Source organism: Vanacampus margaritifer, chromosome 12 (genome assembly GCF_051991255.1).
Source record: "Vanacampus margaritifer isolate UIUO_Vmar chromosome 12, RoL_Vmar_1.0, whole genome shotgun sequence".
In the NCBI taxonomy this organism is placed as follows: Eukaryota; Metazoa; Chordata; class Actinopteri; order Syngnathiformes; family Syngnathidae; genus Vanacampus; species Vanacampus margaritifer.
Window position 1 is genome coordinate 2,035,594 of NC_135443.1, and position 21,181 is coordinate 2,056,774.

Consider the following 21,181-nt stretch of genomic DNA (forward strand, 5'->3'; position numbering starts at 1 on the left):
CACATTCGCCTCAAGCCACATGAAGGAGCGCACAAGAAAAACGCAGCTTTATTGTGTGCGGCGTCGTGGAATAACACAACTGCGCCACTGACTTGCTTTAAAGTTGTCAAATCAAGTCAAATAATGGCGTGCGCTGGCGGCAGATAATTGCAAGGGGAGAGCGATTTCCCTTTGAAAGCAGGCCAAGCCAGAAAGCACAAGAAGCAAAAGGAGACTTTCTTTTTTTTTTTTTTTTTTCAAAAGACGCCCTCAAATAGTCGAGCATGACTCGCCGCAGCGCCAATGATGGGTGTTGACTTTATTGGAACACGCTGAAGGAATGTGGAAATGACATCTTCCTGCGAGGGCCAAATGAAAAGCAGCTCTCACAAAATATTAGCGAGTTCACGCAATCCATACGATACGCTTCTTTATGCCATAGAAATGGAAGCGCCGGATTCTGCCATGGGTGAATTTCCCATTACGATCGGTTACTTGATTCAATTATCACCAGCAGCCATTTTGACTGAAGCAACCCACTTTGCTCCAAGCTGGTTTACTGGATTTTCACAGATTTTGCAAGGCCCACAGAATATTGTGTTCTATTGCTATAAAACATGCAACCAACCAAAAGAAAGCTTAACTCTTTGACTGCCAGACGTTTTCAGAAAAGGGATGCCGTGGGTGCCAGCCGATTTAAGCATTTTCGACTGATCTTTCAAGGTCCACAGAAAATTATGTGTTTGGACTATGGAAACACACATACTACCAAATGAAAGATTGGACTCTCATCTTTCATCAGAAAAAAAAAGTTTGTTACTACCTTATTCCATTTTTCAGTAATCAACAATAGAAAATGGTTAGTTTCACCTGTTTTGGAAAAAAACATCTTTCAACGTCTTTGGCACTCCTCCATAGGATTTTACTAAACGTTATTTAACGTTGTTGGCAGTCAAAGAGTTAGTAAAAAAGTATATTTCTATCACTTTCCAATTTGCAGCAATTATCATTAGAATATAGCTAAGTTTCATCATTATTCACAAATAAGAGCTTGTTGCAACATGGCCCTGGTTGATCTCTTATACTTTCATGCCACCTGCTGGCCGTTTTTTTAAATAACTACCATAGCTTCAAGCCTTCTCCTCAGTTCAAAGCCTGCATAAAAACCTTCTGTTTGCTCAAGCATAAAAAAACTTGTTTTTTTTAAGTTTTTTGCAAATGATTGTATTCTGTTTTTATTGACATTTTACACTTTTACTGGGAAGCGACCAAAATAAAAGCAGTAAAGCAAAACAAGCCTTAGAAGAAGCGATGTCTACCACAACTCGGAAATGTTACGACCAAGTACTTGACCGCCTTCACTCTTTTTCAGTGTGTAAACACGTGCGCTGACTTCAACTTTATTGATTTGCAACGCCTTCTATCACATTACAAGTGTTGCGCAACACGTTCCTAGAAATAGCCTCAATCCTCTTCCTCCTCCAGTAAACATTTGTATTTGCTGGCGGCAACATCATCGTTTAACATTTTTATTTGTTGCGTCAATAAATACAAAAAAAGAGAGAGAGAGAGAGAGAGAGAAAAAAAAGCAGCGAGAAATCCATCAAAATTCAATCTGTGCTTACACAAAGCTCGCATTTGTCAAAATGACATTTTCCTATCTGCGCCTTTGACAGCATTGATTTTTCTCTTTCTTTTCTCCCGCTCGTCTTCGTCCTGCAGCGCTCGGAAGAACAAAAGCGCAATGCCAGCTTTTGCCCGATCGCGTTGTTTGGTCCGACTGCATGATGGACTCTTCCGACGGCTCGTTATGCAGCGGCTGCGATGACCACATTGGACTCCGTCTGCTTGTGTGTGCGTGTCCCGCAGATCAAGCGGGAAAGTGCGCACGTCTCTTGTGTGCGGCGTCATTAAGCCACCGCTTCTCCCGATCCCCTTCGCCAATGACGCCGCCGGCACGACGTGGGCCCCGCGTCGCCGCGGCAACACAAATTGCCGACCGTGTTGACGATCAGATCGTCTCAACGAGCGACGGTACGAGTTTTCCGGTGAGACGCGATTGTCCACGCTCGGCTACTGAAGACTTCCACAAGTGCTGGGGCCAATTTGACGCTGTGGCTAACCAAAACAGCAGCACCCACTGAGAAATGGAAATAGTCTCAGGGGAATGGAGGTTGCCAACGCAGTATTAGTGACGGATTTTTGTGTTCCTAAACGTATTTTTGACTCTGATAAAAAAAAAAATAAATAAATAAATAAAAAATTCTATCACGTCACTATTTTGAAAATTTAGCATTTTTCCATCACTGAGGCGGCTACAGCTCTTGTAATGGTTGTTATTTAGGTGTGCAAGTGTACCTAATGAAGTGGCCCATGAGTGTTGACAAGTCCTGCTTTCCCTAAATGATTGTTTTCCACACGTAATCAATAATCCGGACAAAACAACAGCAGAATAACGTCAACGAAACTCTCTCTGGGTGGGGGTGGGGCCGAGGGGGGGGGGGATAAGCGAAAAGGTGTTCTGTCGTCGGCAGGGTCTCGGAAAGGTTTAGCCGTCAGATACGTACGCGCTTATTACAGACTTAAGAGATCAGCGGCTGCGCTCTGACACGTTTAATGCATACGAGCCCTGCGGGAGACGCGTACACTCCAAGAAAAGGAAAAAGAAAAGGAAACATGAGCAGCGTTTGACTTTTGCGCGGACGAGGCGGAATGACAAACGATCCGCGTTGGGATTCGTTGGGAGGTAAAATCAGTGCGAGGAAGCTAACAAGGCGAACATCACTCGGCCATCTGTTGCTCGCCGTCCCAGCAAAACGTTTATTAGGATCAGTGGGAGGCGAATCCCTTTCATGTCTTTTGCCCGACGTCTGGAGGGAAGACGGCGACAAAGACGGAAGATTTCCCACGGAAGGTTTTCGTTGCATTCATTCGGATTCATTTGCAGCTGATCCCTTTGCGTGGAAAAGTTGAACTCGACTGTTCTGTCATGTGATCAACTGACATACACAAGATGGAAACCACAGAATAAAAGATCATGGCTAATCGAAATGCACATCTGCTTCCGACTTTCCCGACAAATGTTGGCAAAAAAAAAATCCGGGGTTACTTCTATCATTACCAGCATTTCAGAATTCTGACTTTAAAGTGAAAATTCTGACTTGAATCTAGGAATTCTGACTTTAAAGTCAGAAATCTGACTTTATTAGTGCTATTATTATTCTCACTTAAAAGTCAAGAGTTCTGAGATTAAAGTCAGAATTCTCACTAAAAGTCAGAGTTCTGAGATTAAAATCAGAATTATCAGATTAAATTCAGAATTCTCATTTAAAAGTCAGAGTTCTGAGAATAAAGTCAGAATTCTCACTTTAAAATCAGAGTTCTGAGAATAAAGTGAGAATCCTGCCAAACTTTTTTTTTATCTCTCTTCACTGGCCCGATTTTCTCTGCCGTAGCATTTAGCCAGTTTTCGTGATGTTTAGAGATTAGAGATTAGCAACGTTCATGAATGTTCGGGGAAGTGTTTGTTAAAGGTTGATCGAAGAAAATCGTAATTGTTGCTATGCGAGGATGGATGTTTGTTCTTCAAGTGCCCAGCGATTGACAGGCGACCATTCCAGGGTGCAAAACTTCCCTCTTGGCCAAAATCTGATGAGATTAGCTCCAGCTCATCCGACAGCGACCATAATGAGGACAAACAGTCCAGAAAATGTGTCCATGAAACTTGAACAAACGTCCTTAACTTGGAAATGACTCGATTTTTGTGTCAAACTCAACTTTCCTTTCAATATACCGCAACAATAGTTTTTTTTTTTTTTTTTGTGTGTTCCAAAGAAGCCTTTGAACAAATCCAGTCTTCTGGTGAACGTCCTCCAACAAGAACATGAAGACAATGAGGACTAAAAGTGCCGCAGATGAGAAGACGTCTAATCTACATTTTGGTCCGGCTCGCGTGTGAAGATGGCAAGAGTCGCCACGCGGGCCTCTCCGGGGTGCGTTTGTTTTGCTCACCGTTTGATTGGGAGGCTCCGGCGAGAGCGTCTCACCTCCTTTGTCAGCTTTGATTGCAGAAAGTCGATTTGCATTCGGTGCCCGAAAAAAAAAAAGAGCGGGACGTGCGGCGAGCCGAACGCTTTCGAGAGTTTCTCAAACTCGTGACTGTCGTACCAAGATGGACTGCAGCCGTCGCTTATTTAGGTCAACCATTTTGAGAACGAGGCGAGCGATGGCCCCCTCGTGCTGTTTAAACCCACCGTCACGTTTGCTTCGTTGCAGCACCGGAAAATGTTTGTGGCTTCATTTGACCTGCTACATGTTTAACATAAGTAGAGGTGCAAAAGTTAATCAACAATTAATGATTATTAATTGACAACAGAGGTGGCAAATCCAGGTCCAGAAAGAAAAAACCCTGCCACCGTTTGGCTTCAGCCCCATGGTGCTTGTTTTCCTGCTACGGTGCTAGCTAGCTAGCTAGCTAGCAAATGGGGCTAAAGCCAAACTGTGGCAGGATTTTTTTCTTTCTGGACCTGGATTTGCCACCTCAGATCGACAATTATTTTTGATAATCATTTAATTGTTTAGATCAGGGGTGGCCAAGTTGGGTCCTCGAGAGCCCCTATCCAGTCTGTTTTCCATGTCTCCCTCCTTCAGCGCAGCTGAATCTAATGATTAGCTCGTCAGCAAGCTTTGCAGAAGCCTGATAACGATCCTGAGCCTGAATCAGGTGTGTCAGTGGAGGGAAACATGGAAAAGAGGTTGGGATAGGGGCTCTCCAGGACCCAACTTGGCCACCCCTGGTTTAGATGGCTTTCATTTCAAAAGGTCTAAATCCTCACACTTTCAGCTTCTCGACAAATATTTTTTGATTTCCATATGAATCTAAATAAAACATATGCTTTTACTTCATCAACATGTTTGCCCTTTTTCCGACATTTTATCGACAAAACCAGTAACAAAATTATAATTAATATGTATTTGTATTTATTTATGTTTTTTATTTATATATGTATTTATATTTTCACTGTCATTTTGACATAATGTCATGTTTTTTTAAATAAAGGGATAGAAATATAAATATTTTTTTATGTGACTCATCAATAAATCAATTAAACAGTGGACTGATTAATCAATGACTAAAATAATTAATAGTTGCAGCCCTACTATTCAGTCGACACATTTTCTAACTAATCAGCAACTAATCAAAACAAATGAACCAGTCAAGAAGTAAAGGCATAAATTAGGAAGCAAAATAATCCATGAGTAAGTAGTATAAGTACTCAGAAAGTACCCAATGAGGAAATAACAAACGAGGACATAAAGTAACCAATCAGGAAGTACCAACTGAAGTAAGGTTCACTTCTGGATTAATTAACTAATCAAGACGTGAAGTAAACAATAAGGGAGTTAAGTAACAAAACAGGAAGTTACAAATAAGTAAGCCAAGTAACCAATAACCAAATAGGATGCAAAGTCAACAATGAGGAAGTAAAGAAAGCACGCAGGAAGTAAAGTAACCAATCAGGTAAGAGGAGGTGAGAAAGTGAAGCAAGCGAAGCAAAGGTGTGCGACTCACTCTGTTTGAAGCCGAGGAAGGGGATCCTCTCGATGGGCGTGTCCCTCTTCTTCATGTACTTGTAGAGCTCGACCAGGAAGGCCTGCTCGTCCTCTCGACTCTCTTCGCACGAGGACGCCGAGGACGCCTCGGCCGCCGCCTCCTCCTCCGAGGACGACGAGTCCCTCACCTCCTCCTTCTCGCTCCTCTCCTCCAACAACTCCTTCAGTCGCTCCTTCTCCTCGGGTGCCGCCGCCTTCCTGCCGAGGCCGCCGCCAGCCCTGTGTTTAGGGGCGGAGCTGAGCTTGCCAGAGCTCAGCTTGCCGTTGGCTAACGCTCGGCAGTTCGCTTTGACCTGTGAGGATGAGAAGGACAGCAGTATCAACACCTGCACGTCCATTTGGATGGAAAACGTCACCAAGCACTGTTTACTGAAACAAGTATTCAAAAACTTACATTTATATCATTAAATCATAGGTTCATTGATGTATTGTAAGTCAGAAAATTAATAATATTAGGAATATAAACAATTTTACACAGTTAACATTTGTTTTTTAATTTTTTTTTTGTTAATTATTGAGTTATTGCATAAAATAAAATGAACAATTAGTACATACCACCAAATATTTTCTCAATTGATTTATTGCAAATAATACAATAAAACATATTGGTGATAAATCCTTTTAGATGTACATTTTACATTTGTTGCATTAATTTTTTTTAAATAATTGGTCAATTAATTTAGGATAATAAATAAAACCATTAGTAAAATAGCAAATTTTACATATTTCATACATTTAATTTTATTGAAATATTTGGTTAACTGATTTATTGGAAATATTTTTTCAAAAATCACTAATAAACTATTTTGTACATTCAAAATTTGTTTCATTCATTGAATTAATTAGTTAATTAAAATTTATGTATAAATATAAATAAAATCAAATAAATACAGTAAGCTATAAGATAAATCATTAATAAATGTGCTGGAAATACAAACATTTAGTTTTTTTTTTTTAATTTACTTTATTAAATAATTTCTAATAAAATAAAATGTAAAATGAATTATTATTGCAATATTAAAACATATTTTTGTGTATTTTATTTTACATGCACATTTTTTAATACCTTTTAAAATTTAAATACCTTTTTTTTTTTATCTCACATCAATCAAAACAAAAATCCTGAAATATTACCATTATCATTATCATTATCATATCGATAATGAGGATGAAGACAATTCAAATCATGTTGAACCCGTTTCATCTTCCGATGAATCGTTTTGCCTTGTTTGTATCTTCATGCAACGGGCCCTTCGCATTGATTGTTGCGCATCGTAGATTAAGTGCAGATTAGCTGGAGAGACACGATTGCTGCTATCGATTTAACTGTCCAAGGTCGTGGGCATAACGGCGGAGGGGAGGAGAAACATCTTTCTCTTCGGTTTCCTTCCCGCCGAATGTTTGGAACGACACGAGCAACTACCAAAGGTTGTTCAAACGAGGCGGAAAACGCTGGATTTGTTCCACGGGTCTGTGGTCCGCCTACCTTGGAACTTTTGGTCTCGGGGCTGTTGGGGTCCTGAGCCGTGACCGGCGCCCAGCCTGCGGACTCCCGCCGGTGCGAGATGGACAACTTCTTCTTGCGGGGACGCCCCTTCAAGTTGGGAGCTGAGGACATCAACGAGGGGGACGTCAAGACTTCAAACAATCAATAAAAGGGAAAAAGCAGCAGTATCGGACGTTTACATTCGTTCATTGCTTTTTTTCTCTCTCACTGCCTGACATGAAATCAGACTAAACTTCTCCTGTTTTGCGTCTACGACGACGTATTAAGGCCAAATATAAATAAATATTTTTTTAAAGGGCGGAATAAAACTCACAAATTTGCCACTTCATAAAGTCGCAAATTTGCGAGTTTATAAAGTGGCAGATTTGCGGAAAAAAAACACACTCAGAAACTTACAAGAAACACATGTGGCGTAAAACTCGGATGTTTGTGCCGAAACTTTTCGGTCGGGTTTTCAAATAAGAAGATAATAATTGCTTTAGCACTTTTGCACTTTGAAGCGTTGGGTACTTTATAAAGTCGCAAATTTGCCACTTCATAAAGTCGTGCATTAGCGTTAGAATATAGCTAAGCGTCATCATTATTCACAAATCTGTTTAAAACAATGGGAAAAAGAGCTTGTTGCAACATGAGCCTGGTTGGTCTCTTATACTCTGCCACCTGCTGGCCGTTTTTATAATAACTACCATTGCTTCAACTATTTTGTGCAGTTCAGAGGCTGCATCAAAGCCTTCTGTGTGGTCTAGCATAAATTTTTTTTTTTTTTTTTTAAACTTATAAATGTGTGTGTGTGTTGGTGTCACAGATCTATACTTTTTAGGGATTATGAACCAAATTAAAAATATTTTTTACAATACAGCAAATGGCTCAAGAAAACAACAGTAAAAACATCAGCCTCGTTGAGCGAGGTAATAAAAAAAAAAAATCAGCTCAGAAATGGCAGAGCACCAATGTCAAACAAAAAAACAGTATTTTCGTTGTGGGTTCCTGCCCTCCGAAGCCTCCGGAATTGTTTCCGTGGAAACCAGTTAAGCAGTCGCTACAAAAACGGAAATAAAGACATGCAACCTCCTTGAGGGAAGCAGTAACATTAGACAAACACTTAATTGGCTTAGAATACAAACTGTGCACCTCCTGCACAATCTGAAATGATGTCATTAAAATGAAATGACACACAACGCCTCAACATATAGTAATAAATGTGTAATAGGCATGTAATAAATGTGTGATTACAGCCATGTCACTTTGTGATATCGCTACCAAAATGACACGACTTCCGAAAGGGATGGAATAAAATTGAAAAAAAATCCTAAATTGAATCATAACACAAAGTGGGCACTCATGCAGAAACATACATTATTTAATAGTATTAGAAATGTATTTTAATCCGCATACATAGTAGGCATCTCCTGCATAAGCTTGAATGCTGTCATTAATACGAAATGAAATCAAAATGTCAAAAAAAAATCGCTACAAATGTGTAACTACAGCACAGTTGAAAGCCATGCCTTGTCAAGGTGTCCCTTTCAGCCCACCTGCTGTCGTCCCCACTGACCCATGTTGCATAAGCGGTGTTTCTGTTTTTTCACCACGTAAGCGCGCCCATTACGACACGTAACACGGCGAAGTATTGATCGAGCAATGCAACAAGCGCTCCAAAAAACGAGGCCGCCGTGTTGAGTTGCGTAAGGCCATCATTGATTTACGCCTACGTTTCGAGGTGCCAGGAACAAAGGGAAGGTTTTGAAACACTTTGGGATCTATTTTTTGCAATCGGATGTTTGTTTTTTTTCTTTAAAAAGGGTGTTTACGTCTTCCACTAAATGGCAGAAGCAGATATTGTTTTCTACGCTCACCACTTCCTGTGTCTGAAATTTGTATGCCTCACTAACCCGACCGGCCACAAGACGATGACTTCTTACACGCTCGCGCATGACTTTCCCAAGCAGGACATGTTGGACCAATCACAAGCAGGAAGAAATCATTGACGGAAAAGGCCACGCTAACTAAAAAAAATATCAAAAATAAAATAAAACATTTAAATTTAAACGAAAAAACAATAACATGCTTCTCCTTTCCAGTCCTCCAACGCAAAACAATTGAAAAATAAAAAAGTTAAATTAATTAAAAATAAAATATGAATGTACGGAATAAATTGACATCCAAATAAAATAAAATTAAATAAAATTTAAAATTTTGAAAAAAAAAACCATACTGCTCCACTCCAGTCCTCCAATGCAAAAAAAAAGAAAAGAAAAAGTTAAAGTAATAAAAAAAACGAATGTATGGAATACATTTATATCCAGACAAAATTAGATTTTTTTTTAAATAAATACAAATATTAAATAAAATACTAAAATGATTAAACTAAAAACAAATGAAATAAAAATACAATTACATCAGAGTAAACAGATATAAATACATATTTAATAAATAAGTACAATTAAAATGAAGAGTCAAATAATTTAAAACTATTTAAATATAATTTAAATAAAAAAATGTCAATGACAAAAAGTGAGTTGTTGTAAAGTTGTTTTCAGAGGTATTTAAAAAACAAAAAAACGGAACAATTATAGTTCTTATTAATATTCCAAAAGTCAAGCTTTTCTCCTAATGTTACAGCTATCTGACTTTATTTTCATGAAACATTTTGCAGTTGATTGATGGTGTAAAAAATTATGACTGCCATTTTGTATACTTATTTGACAGTTTTGATAAAAAAATGTGACTGAAACATACAGCACATATCCAGATGGTCACTATGACGACGATAACCTTGTGACGACGATAACGTTGTGACGACGCTAACGTTGTGACGACGCTAACGTTGTGACGCCGTGCTTGCTTGTTCTTTGAATGGCCTCCTGTCAAAAACAGCCTTCCTCTTGTTCTCCACCACCGTTTTTTTTTTGGAGACGATGAAAACAATCCAAAAAGTCATCAAAGTCGACCCGGGGTGGCTTGACACGTCACTCCTGTGCTCAAGTGTGGAAAAGGAGCGCCACAGGGCAGCGCGATGAAAAGAAAAAAACGCTGTGTTCACTCGGATGTCGCCTTTGAAAACAAATATTTGTTTCTTAATCAAGCGGCGCCTCCCAAATGATGACTTGCCGAATTGCTGCTCATTTGGAGTTTTTGCAGGTAAATTGAGCGGAATTTTTCATTTGCCAAATTCGTTTCAGTTTGATTATGTTTTACGGCATGCTTTCATCAGGCAGGTGGCGTTCAAGTGCAGCTAACGGCAATGCACGAACGTGTGACCCACATTCTTGTTATGAAACTAACTGGCATACTGGCTGTGCGCATGTTTATTTACATTGTAAAACATACGAGCGAGTCAGCTCAGTCCATAAGGTCCACGGTGGAGATTTGTCAACAAAATGAGACGCGCCCGTGCACGCCCACACAAAGGCCGGCAGTCACGCTGGAAATTTACAACAGGCCGTAAAAGGCGCAGCGTTTAAACAAAATACACACACACACAAAAAAAAAAAACCTTATTAGGAATTAAATTACATTTGGGGATTAAAAAAAATTGTAAGTAAGTAAGTAAGTGCTGTGATTAATGAGAAAAGTAAAAAAATATATATATATATACATATATATAAAAATAATAATAATAAAAATCATGCATTTCTAACAACTGATACTTAGCTTTTTCAATTTCCCAAAATGGTCCAAAACTGTGACTATTCATTTTTGTTATTTTTTTTATTATTCTGAAAACAAAAATGTAACAAGAAAGTCATGTTAATGATTTTAAAACCAACCATTAAGTAAGTATTAAGTATTAAAGCATGCTGAGAAGACATTTGCACTAGCTATGGGTCTATGTTCCTAAATGTCACCAAACAAACATGACATGCATCTTAAATGGCCTTCAACGAATGTCATAATTCTTGCCTAAATGTTAAAAAAAAAAGCAATGAATAAAACAAATAAAAAAAACGAATTGCATGTCACTAAAAAGCATTCAGTCAATGCTAATACTTGCCCACCCACCGAGAGGAGAGCGTGTGTTTTTTTTGTTTTTTTGTTTTTTAATTCATCCCCACGACGACCTCCATGGATTTGACAGATGATAGCGGCCATAATTAAACAAAGCGTGATGTCTGACATGCAAACTATAAATATCGCTCTTAAACGTGATCTTTGTCTTCTCAGGCAGATTTGTTGCCACGGCTCTTATTAGATAGCAGAGAAGCAGTAATTGTAGCTAATGGCAAGATTAGAGACGACGTGGCGAGTGTTGCGATACTTTTTTCCTGGAAGCGCAGCTTACTGAGCCTATTAAACCTAATCAATGAACCAATCTGTTGGGGGGGGGGGACAAATCTTAGGCTTCATGTTAGAACTATCCACAGGAAGAAGAAAAAAACACTGACTGGTTATTGGGTTAAAACAATAGGTGGTGCTAAAACCCCTTAAAGTTTTAGCCAAGTAGAAGTGTTAAGATTTGACTAAACTTTTTTTTAGCTATCAGTTACATTCCATACAAAGCTAACTAATTAGCCAAGCCAACTAATAAACAGTAGCCAATTAATTGTGCACCAACTGTCTAAATAGCCAACCAATTAAATAGTTATTACCTACATAATTTTGCTAGTTAACTAACTAGACAACTACATAGCAAACTAACCAACCAACTAACTGAAAAACTAGTTGAGGAACTGACTGATAAATTAACCAACTAATTATTAGCAACTAATTACCAAATCAGCCAACCAACTAACTAACTAAACAATTAACTAAGTAGCAAACTAGCTTGCCAACTATTAAACAGTAGCCAATTTTGCACCAACTGTCTAAAAAGCCAACCAAAAAAATAGCTAAGCTATTAACTACATAATTTCCTAGCTAAGTACTAGACAACTACATAGCCAACTAACCAACCAACTAACTGAAAAAATTGTTGATGAACTGACTGACAAATGAACCAGCTAATTATTAGCAACCAATTACCAAAGCAGCCAACATACTAACTATCTGACTAAACAATTAACTAAGTAGCAAACTAACTTGCAAACTACAAAAAGTAATTAAAACTAACTAGTTACAAGTTAACAAATTAGACAACGCTATAGTTATTTAACAATTGGCCAACTAGCTAAGTTATCACTGAACTAAGCAGCCCACTAAGTACTAAATAATTAGCCAAATAAATAATTAAATAGCCAACTACATTACTACAACTAGCTAACTAATTTATCTCACCAGCCAAGTAACCAACTAAATGACAAAGAATCCAGCTAACTAGCTAACTAACGAAATAGCCAGCTAATTAGGCAACTAACTGACTAGTAAGATAGCCAAATATCCAACCAACACCTGGAGATTAAAAGCATATATTTAGTTTTGCAATTCAGCGGATGCCTCCACACACGGAGGATCAATCCCATTCGTAGACGTCCGCCGCCAACATTTCGAAATGTCGTCTAAACATGAGCATTATGCACTCAAACGTCGCATCATAAAAACGCCCGCCGCGTCGGCCATTAATTATGCTGGCTTTATATTCTCACGTGCTTGCACAGCATTAGATAAGAAAAAAACGGCGCGTCTGCTTCTTTGTCCTCATTGGGAACATTTCTCACATTTTCATGTGGCGGCAAAGACATCAATTCCAAGTGCGTTTTGCACATCTATTTGTCTTTTGTGTACAGACGGCGCGAGTGGCAGCAAATGTGATTAGAAAAGGGCGGGGCCCGCCCCGCGCCCCCGCCGCCTTTAGCAGCTAGCTCATTACTATGCACGCTCGCATTAAAAAGCTATTATCGCAAACATTCTGTCAGTACGTTTGCCATTCAGCTGACAATTATCAATCATCGTCAGAAGGCGGCCGTTGCCATGGCGACAAGACCACATCCCGGCGACACTTATTCCACTTACTCAGCCCCCTCCCCTCAATATTTGATGCACATGTAGGCTCACCGGCCACAATATTAGGCATTCTAGCAAAAAAAAAAAAAAACAATGTAATTTAATTTTAACAGAATTATGGTAACATGACCATTGGAGCACATTATTAGACACACATGTACAAACGAATGAGAGCCTAACAAGAGCTGTAGCTAATAACTAAATGAACTAAAGTCAATAAAATACAAATCATCATCAAGCGTAAAAAAAAATACAGAATCAAATAGTTACATTGGCACAAGCTAACAATGTATGAAAAATGCAATTAAATATTCAGAAAATGAAAATAATTAAAACATATCAAGTTTACTATTAATTAAATAACAATCCATGAATGCATAAAAATACAATCACATAATTCAAAGTAAGAAGTTGAACACTATATTACTTATAATATTTCTAGTATTGGGAATATTAATAACAAGCCAACAATTATGTACAATCATAATAATTGCTACCAATAATAACGGATCCAAATGAAATCATAAATAATAGTTATGTAGTTACAGTATATTACATTATTTCATAATAATGACTTTATTCATTTACTATCAAAATGATTACCAGCTCAGTGGCCTAGTGGTAGAGTGTCCAAGGGAGGTTGTGGGTTCAATCCCCGGCCGGGTCATACCAAAGACTATAAAAATGGGACCCATTTGCCTCCCTGTTTGACAGCATTAAGAGTTGGAATTGGGGGGTTCGATCACCAAATGATCCCCGAGCGCACGCCCCCTGCCTGCTGCTCACCGCTCCCTCAGTGGATGGGCCAAATGCGGAGAGCAAATTTCACCCCAATTCAGTGGTCCTTTAACCGATTAACATTTGTATTTTTTTTATTAATAGCAAAGTACAAACTGCAAGTGAAAATGATTCCCTGCTGGTGTGTGCACATCCACGCACGTCTCTCTCGCCAGTAACGAAGCTTGCGGCCGCACGGCTCGGAGTAAATAATCATCGGGCTTTTTCTCCCTCTCCCACACTTGTTATGACTCAGTGGTCTTCCCACTCGCGCTCTGCATTGACCGCTCTTACAAACACACCAGACGCCTTTGCATCCAAATTCGCCCCCGCCGCACATGCCGTGCAAATTGCCGGCGCTTCCGCAGTAAACTCCAGCCGAAAATAACCGCTTGCACTTAATGTTGATGATAGGCTGCCGTGTAATAAGGACAAGCACATCACCGCTGTTGCTGTGCCCTCCCGATCAACCATAACGAAGCGGACATTGTCTCAAAATCATCCCAACATATTGCAAGACTCAACATTAGGTCATTAAGTCCATATTTTAAAGTTAGTCATACAGTTGTTTTCACAGCTTTCACAAAACATTTTTTTTTGATGTAAATATAAGGTTGGAGGTGCAACCGAAAGGATGCAGCTCGAAAACGAACCCAAAAAAGTAACTAGCAACTAACCAGCCAGTTAGTTGACCAACTAGCTAACTAGCCAACTAACTAGTTAGTTAGATGAAATCGGGGAGCAACCTAGCCATATATACTAGTCAAATTGGAAAACTCAGAAACTAAGTCACTACCCAAACTAACTAGCATACTAGTCAAAGTAACTAGCTAACTACCTAGCTAACTAACTAACTATGCAATAGAAGGCTAGCCATCTAATGTACTAGTCACATCCATGAGCAACCTAGCCATATATACTAGTCAAATTGGAAAACTCAGAAACTAAGTCACTACCCAAACTAACTAGCATACTAGTCAAAGTAACTAACTAACTAACTAACTAACTAACTAACTATGCAATAGAAGGCTAGCCATCTAATGTACTAGTCACATCCATGGGCGAACTAACTAACGAACTAACTACCCTTAACTGTCAATATGATATTAAAAGTTTAACGTGGGAAGCAAACCATGCTTTTAACAAGTGAATAAAATAATAATAATTTTTGATCTTGCTCAATGCCTTTATTCTCTAAAAACAAGACAATGTGTGTTTCTTTCTTGAATAAAAAACGTATTCATGCAGGGATACCCGATTTTTTAACATGATACCACAAGATCATTTGTTGCTGATTCTTTTTGCAGATGGCCAAACTTCGGATGGCCGACCTCCGGGGGTCGCCGGCCCCCAGTTTTGAGAAGCGCCATCTTAGTACGATGGTTGACCTTCCCTTCATGATAAATGTTTTCGTAAAGCCAGCTCTCTCCCTGGCGCGCCCATCCCATTTTCCATGCGACCTTGCTTTGCCACCTTTCAACAAATCCCAATTTTCATTCAACAATCTTCTTCAATCCAAACGCACGCAGCAGTTCAAACGAAAGCAATTTAGCAGGCAGCGCTTCAGTGTGAATTTCTCTGCCTTATTATGAAAGTCATTTGGGAGGGCCAGCCAGAGAAAATAATAATACCAGGAAAAAACAGGACTTGTGTGTTCTTAATTCATTAGCTGTGCGTTGTTGTGCGTGCTCCCCCCGCGGGGGCTGCGGGGCGCGGGAGAGAAGCAACATTACGCTTTCATCAGATCAAATGAAGCAAAGCTCTGCTGTTCCAGGAAGAGCCAATTAAGGCCTTCAAAGAAGTTTATCATTGCCACGGATTAAAAAAATCATTCTCATCAGATTCATTTGCGCTAGGTGTGTGTGTGTGTGTGTGTGTGAGGGGGTAGACGTGTGTGTGAGGGTGGACGGCCGGGGGGGGGAGGAGGGGTTTTGGATTCTTTCTGAAGGCTCAAGCTTTCCCTTTGCAAGGAACCATTTGACAAAAGCTTATTTACAGTGGAATCGGAAGCTCGAAAAGTGCTACAATATGAGGTTTAACTCGCATGTCCTGGAAAAGCACGTCTCATACCTCAAACAAAAACTTCCATCATCACTCAAGATGCCACACAGAAAATTCTGACTCCATTTAAAGTGGGAACAAATAGACTGCGACACTAGCACCTGAGCTATGCCCCTCCTCCTGTTTTCTGATCTCCAAGAGAAGACGAAAAACATCATTTTTGGTCTCTTGGAGTTTGGAAGATTCCAGCTGACATGAGCGATATACTCAAGGAGTCGATCGGCTGTCTCCCTAGCTGAAGGTGGTGAGTTCGTTCCTCAACCCTTGAGTGACTTTTTTTCAATTTTTTATTTTACTCTCTTCCAAGTGTAAATATTACTCTAAAACTGAGTCTATTTGGTCCCACTCTAAATACAGTCAAATTTACTCTACAGAATTCACTGTGCAGCAAAAAAACAACAACACAGACACAAACAATGCCTACTTAGAATTTATTTTAATATACAGTGCTTAATTTGATTTAACCTAGCAAACTAGTCAACTAGCTTAAGTTTACTTTAGCTTAAGTTTACTTAACTTAATTAGCCAACTCAGTAGCAAACTAGCTAGCCAAGTTTCTAAATAATTAGCCACTTTACATGCCAAGCACCTTACACTAAGACTCCAACTAACCAAATAGCAAATTAATTACTAACAAATTAACCAACCAACCAAGGTAGCCAAGTAACTAGCAAACATAGTGCAGTTGACCATTCCAGTTGACTAGTCCATTAAAAGCAATCTCTTTAGATATCTATAAAGTGATAAGACTCGCAAGGAGCTGCTGCAGAACACAACTCACGCGCAGGATCACCCACCGGCCAACCAGACTCCTGGAATTCCTCATGTCATCCATTAGGCCACACCCCTTGGAGATGTGCAGTATTACACGGTGCTCAACTTGTTTTTCTACACCAGTTCAAACACTGCCTGTAGAGTTGCATAATAGTTTTCCGGCACTTCGAGCCTGATTTTACATTATTTAACATTGGGGGGTCCAAGCAGTGGTCTTGTGATGGCCTTATGACGCCTCCAAGCGCTAACTAATCTTTACCCACATCTGACTGACTGACACGGTCGCCGAGGAATGCGCCGACCCGCGTCTACTTAATATCACCCTGGCATTTAGCAGCGCGCTGCGATTACGCAACACTCTCGGGGGGGCGAGACTCCGACGGGGCGAGATATCTCAACTGCTCACCTGAGCTGAGGGACATGAATCGCCAATTTTAGAAATTGGGACTTGCTTGGCTAAAACTTATGAAAGACTCGACTTGACTTGGTCTCTAATGAGACTCAACTATACTTAAATTTGGACTTAGCTAGTCTGTCTCATTTCCTTTTGAATTCGATTCAACTTTGATGCCATCAGCAATGGACGTCACGCTACGTTTTGTGTCCTCGACTGCAGTTCATCACCAGTTTTGAGAAACGTAACAGCTGTCACACTAGTGCGACACGTAGCATGATTAACGCTAGAGTATCCGTGGCAAGTTTCTCAGAACAGGATCTGTGACCGACCAACTACTTGGAAAAGCCTGCTAAAACCAAAACTCCTAGACCAGGCGTTTGTGCGAAGCCAGGCAAAGTCTGGCCGGAGGGTTGAACTGGACCTCGGCATCAACAAACTTAGTTCACACTTCCGGGTACGCGCCGATCAGAGGTGGCAAATCCAGCTCCAGAAAGTAAAAACCCTACCACAGTTTTGCTTTAGCCCTAGGTGCTAGCTAGCTAGCACCCATGGCGCTGGTTTATCTGCTAGCATCAGGGGCTAAAGCCAAACTATGGCAGGATTTTTACTTTCTGGACCTGGATTTGCCACCTCTGGCGCCGATAGTTGCCAAGAGGAGCAAGGCCGCAGTGTTGTAAGATGGCCATGTTGGCAAGAATTCCCTTTCTTTAAAAAATACGGGCAGGACATATTCATTAGCTGCAGATTAGCTGCATTCCGTTTACGTGACAATAAACAAAGTCAAACAGCTCTCGAGCAGGGATGGGAAAACCAGGTCAAGAAAGTAAAAACCCTGCCAGAGTTTGGCTTTAGCCACAAGTGCTTCTCATAATGACCTCGTTTACCTGCCGGTTGAGTTGAGGCAGGGTTTTTACTTTCTTGACCTGGATTTCCCATCTCTGCTCGAGAGCAGTCGGCTTACCTCAAGCACGAAGATTTTCGTTTAAGACAGTCAGGCATTAAAACAAAAAAACAAAAAAACGTATAAATACGTCTTTTGGGACACTCAAAACATTTAAAATACAGCGTATTACGTTTTTGAGAGCAAATGAGTTAACCATGATACTTCCTTACAACAGGCCCCTTCAGTATGTGACAAACTCAACCTCTGCTTGCTCAACAACAGTTAAGCAAATATGTGAACGTGTCACCCAAGGAGCTCCTGAGGAAAACAAACAAACTCCGACAGCGTCAAAACGTTACATAACGCGCAGCGTTTGCTAAAATGGGATCACCTTCAAAACCGCTCGCACATCATTGATGCCGACAGACTGCGGCGAGCACTCAGTAGGACTGCGGGCTTGAAAGAAAGATTTCAATTTGGCTTTCCGAGAGGGAGGGGGGGGGGGGGGGAGGTAGGGGAGGGGGGATCGGAGAGGGAAGGGTGGGCTATGAAAGGGAGCGGTGGATAAGCTTCAAGGCTTATCCTATTCATTACTGGCGGAGAAAGAGAGAAAAATTCTCAGCATCGACCTATAAATAAAAGAATGGTGGGATAAACACATCAATAAAACATATGTATTCTAATAGATCACGCTCTAGTTACACTTGATGGGATTGGGGCGACCCAATGAGCCCAATCACGGGGACGCCATCATTGCGGGAAAAGCCGCACAACGCTAAAGCGCGGCGGCTATAAATAACAATCATTGCCACCATAAAATGGGCCACAGCATCTCCCGTCTTCATGTTTGCCTCTTTACACGCCGATTTATTGTACTCTGTAGGGAAGGTTATTTATAATTCATGACAAAAGACTGATTTTACGGCAAAACAAGCTTCCTCCGGCTCGTTCTGTAATCACTGGCGTGTTCGCCAGTGCTTCTTAAAAAGCTGTAAAACACCAGGCTCCATTTTATGCTGTCATGTAAACACGTCGGACGACGGCGAAGCGGGAAGAGCCTCCGAGCGAGTGAGCGAGCGAGCGAGCCTGCACCTGCACGCCGCGTGCTTGACGAGCGCGCAGCTCGTCTTTAGTGAGTCAGTCACTTCAGGCCGCGACAGGCTCGTCTGGTATTTATCTTCCGGGGGGGGAATTTGCCGATTGCATCACGATGACTTTCGCAAAACGATGAGTCGCCCCGTTTCCCTTTACAGGAACTGGACATTGGCATTTCGGCCGAATTGCGCTAATGCAAACACACATCAATTTTTGGGACAGATTTTTATGCAAGACCAAAACAAATCTGCTAGTGTGTTCTTACTGCTCATTTAGTGTGCGGTAACTCTCAGAGTGCTCAACTTTTTTTTTGCGTCATGGACCAGTTTAACGTAAAACTATTTTGGGGAATGAGCCGGCAGCAACAATAAAGCAAAAGCAAATTCATGTGGTATCTTGACTTACGTGTGCACTAGAGGTGCAAAAAAAATGATCAATAATGATAATCAAACAATCCTTTAGAGACCTTGTTTAACGACGATCCTTTATTTTTTGGGTAGAAGACGAGAAATTGGAAACATTTTAAACGTAAAAAAAATAAATAAAAATGATTAAAACAAATAAAATTCTTTGAAACACTATAATTATGCAAGTTCCTTTTGGATGTAACAACATTTATTAAATTAGATATTTAAAATTTTTAAAAAGGTGCAAATGTATACATTTATACAAAAATTATGCAAACATTTATATTAATAATCTTTTTTTTTTATTTTTACAATTATTTTGATTTTGTAATTGTGGAGTGTCATCATTGAAATTGTTATTGAATTTCAATTAATTGCACAGCCCTTATTTAGTATTTAATAGAAACGCGATAATGTTATAATAAATAATAATAATAATAATAATAATAATAATAATAATAATAATAATAATAATAATAATAACTCTTTGACTGCCAGACGTTTTCAGAAAAGGGATGCCGTGGGTGCCAGCTGATTTAAGCATTTTGACTGATCTTTCAAGGTCCACAGAAAATTATGTGTTTGGACTATGGAAACACACATACTACCAAATGAAAGATTGGACTCTCATCTTTCATCAGAAAAAAAAAGTTTGTTTCTACCTTATTCCGTTTTTCAGTAAGCAACAATAGAAAATGGTTAGTTTCACCTCTGTTTTGAAACAAACGTCTTTTAACGTCTTTGGCACTCCTCCATAGGATTTTACTAAACGTTATTTAACGTTTTTGGCAGTCAAAGAGATAATAATAATAATAATAATAATAATAATAATAATAATAAACAAATAAAATAGATAACGTTTGACGCCAATTTCAGTGCTGCAATATTTATCAGAACGTTGACATGAGCAAACTCTTTCATATCTTTTTCAAGCGCCACAGCTGCAACAACACGCAACGTTGATGACGCCGGAACTTAACACAAGGCGTCTCACACTCAATACCGTCGTCTTTCCTGATGATGGATATTATAATCATGCAGCTGCATAAAAGGGAGAAATAGAACGCTGTAGTGATGACAGATAATATTAGAAAGGGTTCACAGTGCAAACAACACATTTGTTTTCAAATGAAATGGCTGCTGACTGTTTAGAACAAAGTTGAATTCACATGAAATGAAGATGGAGGAAAATACCTGGTTGCTATTTTTACTTGTTGCGAGCTAATTATCTTGGATCAAGACAATTAACCTGAGTTTGTTTACCTCCTGGCAATCTGGCTAAAAATACAAACAAGATGCGAAGTGGGAGGCGAATAGAAATTGGCAATAAACTCTCATTTTCCGAGTCTCTGACCTTTTAGTCATTGGTCTGTTTACATGTCAATCATTACAAATGGCAACATACATGTGTTAATTTCATCAGCAAAAACTAAAAAATCATTTCGTCAACACACATTTTTTACCTGACTAAAACTACGCTAGACTAAAATTCTATCTCTGCGGTTTAAAAAAAGTAAATTATAGTTATAATGTAACATTAATCCAACGGCTATAACGTTCCTACAATAATGTTAATCCGACTGCTAACTAATGCTAGCTAACTTACTAGCTCATAGCATGGAGCCATAGTAGCCGCTTGTTGATATACTGTAATTGGGTATCAAGTTGTTTTTCATTTTTGGATAGTAAAATGTCAAAGAAAATAAATGAACATTTTCTATTCTAGTCTTTACGGCAAAAAAGACTTACGGGAACTCAAAGCAATAATATTTTGCCCCAAATCACTCAGACAGAAATGAAAAATACAG

General features: G+C 39.6%; 1 protein-coding gene across 4 annotated transcripts in view; it reads right to left on the bottom strand.

The window, feature by feature from the left end:
* The window catches only part of arid5b (AT-rich interaction domain 5B), a 118,874-nt gene that overhangs the window by 22,061 nt on the left and 75,632 nt on the right, over positions 1–21,181 (bottom strand). For all 4 annotated transcript variants that reach the window (XM_077581910.1, XM_077581912.1, XM_077581911.1 and 1 more), the window contains 2 exons: positions 7,079–7,200; positions 5,552–5,885 (listed from right to left, as the gene is read on the bottom strand). In XM_077581910.1, coding sequence (XP_077438036.1) covers positions 5,552–5,885; positions 7,079–7,200 — 456 coding nt within the window. The remainder of the gene's footprint in view (positions 1–5,551; positions 5,886–7,078; positions 7,201–21,181) is intronic.